The sequence below is a fragment of the Microtus ochrogaster genome, linkage group LG7_11 (genome assembly GCF_000317375.1).
Source record: "Microtus ochrogaster isolate Prairie Vole_2 linkage group LG7_11, MicOch1.0, whole genome shotgun sequence".
NCBI lineage: Eukaryota > Metazoa > Chordata > Mammalia > Rodentia > Cricetidae > Microtus > Microtus ochrogaster.
Window position 1 is genome coordinate 178,848 of NC_022032.1, and position 5,276 is coordinate 184,123.

General features: G+C 45.5%; 1 protein-coding gene across 3 annotated transcripts; it reads left to right on the forward strand.

The window, feature by feature from the left end:
• The first annotated feature begins 403 nt into the window (after positions 1-403).
• On the forward strand, positions 404-3,780 carry Ccdc70 (coiled-coil domain containing 70). 3 transcript variants are annotated; one of them, XM_013351994.2, is made up of 4 exons: positions 404-419; positions 1,153-1,326; positions 2,917-3,008; positions 3,093-3,780. In XM_013351994.2, exons 3-4 carry the CDS (start codon positions 2,994-2,996, stop codon positions 3,663-3,665), a joined length of 588 nt encoding a protein of 195 aa, XP_013207448.1. In that variant the 5' UTR covers positions 404-419; positions 1,153-1,326; positions 2,917-2,993; the 3' UTR covers positions 3,666-3,780. The 3 variants fall into 3 exon arrangements, with proteins under 3 accessions (XP_013207448.1, XP_005362459.1, XP_005362461.1); XM_005362402.3 differs by having other exon boundaries at positions 2,917-3,780; XM_005362404.3 differs by lacking the exon at positions 1,153-1,326 and having other exon boundaries at positions 2,917-3,780.
• Positions 3,781-5,276: the final 1,496 nt, after the last annotated feature.

Below are 5,276 nucleotides of genomic sequence, written 5' to 3' on the forward strand. Positions count from 1 at the left end.
TGATCTGAGCACTGGCAGAAAACTCTTGCTGGGTCCTAGTCAAACTACCAAATGACAAAGACAAACAGAGCAAGCGACAAGAGCCCTTCATCACATACATATGCCCCCGTGAAGCATGGTCCCAGAGGCCCTTCCAGAAACAACCTGGACAGAATCCGAGGTAACAGTTATAGTTGGTGAAGTCCAAGATGAAAGATGTCACCATCTTTCCAAGCTTCTGGGTGCTCTCTCCTTTCATAGGTCTCTCACTGAGGGCCCCATCTTAGCCCCCACCCTGTGACTCAGAACTGAGTACAAAGGGGTCACTGTGAGGAGGGGAGGGGTGGGCCCAAGAGAGGCATCACTGGGATTCTGATGTGACAAAGACTGCCTGCCCTCTGAGGGCTACGGAGCTTTCCCAGTTGGGAAACAGCTAAGCAGTAAGTAACCTCAAAATAAGTCCTAGCCTCCTAAGGTTATGAAGGCCAGGCATGTTTTTATTGAATTTAAAAGTATCTACATAGACACATATAGGCAGTTTTCTACTGTTCTTGATATATAATGCGTTTATACTTGATTTTACCGATTTTATTTCTGTTAAGAGTATTTGTTTTACATTCGTTTGTGTGTATAGGCATGGGGGTGTGACCACTGTGCTTGTGTGGAGGACAGACAACAACCTGTAGGAGTTAGCTTGCTCCTTCCTTTATGTGGCTTCCAGGAAACAAACGCAGGTCTTTTGCCTTGGCAGCAAGCACCAGCCACCTCGCCAGACCCTGCCCCGCCCCCAAAGATAATGCAGTGGTAACGGGAGAAAAACTGGGGGGCGATTTTCCCTCTCATATTCTAATTCAAGAAACTGCCGTCAGTTCAGCTGCTGTTTCTTGACCATCTACTCTGAAGCAGAAACTACGCTAGGCACTGTGCCTAGGGATGGGAGATGGGGCTACTAACTGGACAGGAGGGTGGCCCTGAGTCTAAGCAGCTGTGAGGAGAGGGGGTCTCCTTGCCTAAATCCGAAAGAATCAGGTCAATTAGTTCAAGCTATCCAGGGAAAAGGGACTAATGGAGAACTTAGCATATTCCAGGGATTCTAGATCAAGAACCATACGATGACATAAACAAAATCAAAGTTCTAAATTCAGTTCTATTCATCCAGCATTGTTTTACTAGCTCCCAGGTTACAGAGACGGCAGGAAGAGACATCCATACATAATGTCAAGTATGTCAGGTAACGGTAGGACACTGGCAGACAGACACAGAGAGGAAGGAGAAACAAGAACTGGAGCCCACCCCAGAAGGTGAAGGAAGCCTTCGAGAGGACACAGTTGGTGCTTTGGTGTAGAGGTAAAACTGCTCAAGTTGTATCTAGAGAACTCACTATATGCCACATGGAACAGAGTGGAGAGACAGAAGGAAGCAAAGAGACAGACAAGCAGCAGTCAGTTGGCTTTGATTTGCAGCCTATGGAGTCTTTGACTGCTTGTAAGCAAGTGTGATGCACCAGGACAAATCTTTAGAAATCCATGCAGGACGGAGGAAGGCTATACTGTGTAGGCAGAGAATCTAGACTGCAAGATCAACACCAGACACCAGGCAGGAGGGGAAAAGACACCCTACCCTGAAGATGGAACAGCAAATATGTGCCTGCCTCCAAGAGATGTAAAGAATTAGAACTGATAGGACTTGGTGGTTGAGGAGAAGCCTGGTATAGGAGAAGGTCAGAGGTGAGCCTCAGGTTTCTGGTTTGCGTTACTGGAGAGAAGGGAGGTCAACAGCCATACACACCATAGCCACTATCTCTTCGTGTATGCATATGCATCATGTACACACACACACACACACACACACACACACACACACACACCTCCTTCCATTGGTGGGGTTCACCATCCAATTCCCAGGTGTCTTACAACAACTTTAACATGTGAGCCACCCAGTGTGAGTGAGCATGAAGACACACACAGTGGGGGGAAGAGGGAAGACAGAGGGGAGGAGGGAGAGAGGAAGAGAAGAGGGAGGAAGGAAAAGAGGGGGAAGGAGGGATTGAGGTTCTTTATTTTCTCATCCCAATCCAAAAGAGAAAGAAAAACGCAGGGAAGGTCTGGGAAACCCCCTGCAAATATCTCATGCTGCTCTACACTGTGGTGCTTTGGTGAGGGTCACTGAGGACAAACCCCTGCCTCCCGGAAGCACACAATGCGATCTCCGCACCTGAGTGTACACACTGTCTGCATTCAGCGTTCCCTGTACCCTAAGCCTTTGTCTTTCTCGCCCTGCGATGGCCTTGGTAGTTATCTGGATTGTGGATTGTCCTGATATATGCTACCTTGGATATATAAGTGTTGAAAATCCTCATCCTCCCCGATTCCCTCCTCATTCCTCTCCTGCCCTTCCCTTCCTTTCCCGTCTCTCCTCCCCTCCTTCTTCCCTTTCCTTCCCTCCCTGTCCTCTTCTCTCCTTCCCCTTAATTCCCTTTCTCTTCTCTTCCCATTCCCTCTCACCTTCCTCTTTTTTCTCTTCTCTTCCCCTTTCTGGTGTGAAATATTTTTATGAACCTTTTTTTTATATATGACGTGTTTGCAGCCACTTCCCAAGCAAAGGAACAGAACACTGCCAACCCCTCTGAGGCCCTTCTCTGGCGCTCACCAATCATCTCTTTGTCACTCCCCAGTTTTTCTGCCCTGAACCACCTCAAATTATCACATCATCCTTGTGTAATTTGGTTCCGAGTTTAGCACTGCTGTCTTTGTTGGGCGAGATTATCTGTGGAACACTAGACCTTGTATCCCTTTTATCAAGAAGCTCGGAGCCATGGCTACCCAGCGTTCTTCTGTACCAAGTCTTGCCTCTCACGAAGACAGCAGTGATTAAATTTTCCACTATCAGACAGGTGCCTCCCATACTCATGGACGTGTTCTCTCTGGGTACTCACAGGGTTTGACCAACTGACCTGGACGTGGCCAACAGACTAATCGCCAACACAGCCACCCACCATTCCAGCTGACTGGAAGATGTTTCCCTTCAAGGTGAGCAAATGGATGGGGCTGGCTTGCCTCCGGTCCCTGGTGCTGTCCCCACCCAGTATTCGTCAGAAGAAACTAATGCACAAGGTACAAGAGGAAAAGGCTTTTCGAGAGGAGGTGAAAATTTTCCACGAGAAAATAAAAGACTTCCGGGAAGAGATATGGGATTTCCGAGGCAAGATCCGGGCTTTTAGGAGCCAGATCCTGGGTTTCCAGGGGGAAGAAAGACTATTCTGGGAAGAAGAGAAGATCTTCTGGAGAGAAGAAAAAACCTTCTGGGAAACAGAAAAATCTTTCCTGGAAGAAGAAAAGGCTTTCTGGAAAAAATACGGAACCTTCTGGGAAGAGGACAAAGCCTTCTGGAGAGAGGACAATGCTTTACGGGAAAGAGACCGGAATCTTCTTCAGGAAGACAAGGCTCTATGGGAAGAGGAAAAAGCCCTGTGGGTAGAGGAAAGAGCCCTGCTTGCAGAAAAGAAGGCTCTGTGGGAGGATAAAAAGTCTCTCTGGGAGGAAGAGCATGCCCTTTGGGAGGAAGAGAAAGCTCTCTGGGTGGAAGGCCGTGGCTTCCAAATTCTTGGGGAGCAGAGACCCCAGAATGGTCCTCACCATGCCAATGAAGAGCCACAGTCAACAGTCTTCCCCCGAGGGCGTGCATAGTGAACACTAGACACGCAGGACCACGGGGAACAGCCATCACTGGTAGGGACCCAAGACCAGGGTGGCCCCATGTGCTAGAGTAAATAGACACTAATTTGTCTCTTTGCCATAAGAGAGATAATAAAGGCCTGAGGAGTGGTTAATAGTATGATTCCTTATAACTTTCCCAGACATCGTTACTGTTATTTTATCCTCCATTCTCTTACTTACCTCCCTCCCCCTCTCTGGAGTCCTCCCCACTTTTTCCATTTCACCAGCCAGATCACTGGTACCTGCTATCCCCCCCCCATGCTCCGTCACACCCCGCCCTGACAAAGGTCTCTGTTTTGTTTTGGTTTTTTGCTTTCCTGGTTTCTGCAGTTACTCCAGGACAGGTACTCACATCTGAAGATTTGGAGGAAGGAGCCTTCAATGACAGAACATGAGACCTTTGTCTTTCTGGGTCAGGGTTAATTCACTCCCTAGGTTATTTTCCAGTTCCACCCATTAACCTATAAGATTAATGATTTCATTTTTCCTTACAGATGAATAATACCCTACAGTATATATGAGCAACCTTTTCATTATGTATTGGACAGGTGAAGGACATTGAAGTTGTTTCCATTTAACAGCTATTTTGAATAGAGCAGCGATGACCATGGCTGAGCAAGTATCTGTGGAGTAGGATGTTGAGTCCTTTGGGCGTATGCCAAAGAGCATGTAGGTAGAGTAGTTTTCAGCTTTTTGAGAATTCTCCACACGGATTTCCACAGCGGCTGCACCCGACTGCAATCCCTCTGACAGTGAATTTAGGTTTCCTTTCCCCCACACGACCTCCAGCATTTGTTGTCCCGTTTTATTGATGTTTGATTTGTTGTTCATGTTTTATTTTTAATCTTACTAGGGTAAGAAAGAATCTCCAAGTCGTTTTGAATTGCATTTCCTTAATTGTTAGGGACAACGAACACTTTTGAGTATTTCTCAACCATTTCCTTCTTCTTTTGAGAACTCTCTGTCCAGGTTCCAGGACCATTTTTGGAATGGCTCCTTTTTAAAATGTTTTGAATCCTTGGTTCCGAAGTCCTTATATATTCTGAATATCATTCCTCTGTTAGATGTATAGCTTGCAACGATTCTTTCCCACTCGGTGGGCTTCCTCTTCATCCAGCTGTTTCTTTAGCTGTGTTAAAGTTTTATGATGTTCCACTTGTCCGTTGTTAACCTTAACTATTGAGGAAACAGAGTTCTATTCAGGAAGTCCTTTCCTACATCTACATGATGTAGAGCACTGCCTATGTTTTCTAGAAGTTTCATGTTCCAGGTTTCATATTGAAGTCTTTGATAAATTTGCAGTTCTGTTGTATCGGTTAAAGGGGGATATGATATAGATATGAATAATTTGCATTGGTATGGATTTTAAGGTCAATTTTGTTATATGTATATGTATTTCTGATATTGATTAAGGAATTGTGATTGTGTAGTTCATTTAAAATGTAATGTATAATAGGAAATATAAGTTGCTAATGGCTAATTATCGATAATAGTAAAGCTTATAGTCATGTTAGTCAGATTTTCTAGATATATAGAGATACATTTCAGTTAGATAGACATTCTTCATATCTTTCAAAGACT

Excerpts from the sequence above, each read along its gene's own strand:
- Ccdc70 (XM_005362402.3), top strand. The coding sequence starts at position 2,994 with ATGTTTCCCTTCAAGGTGAGCAAATGGATGGGGCTGGCTTGCCTCCGG.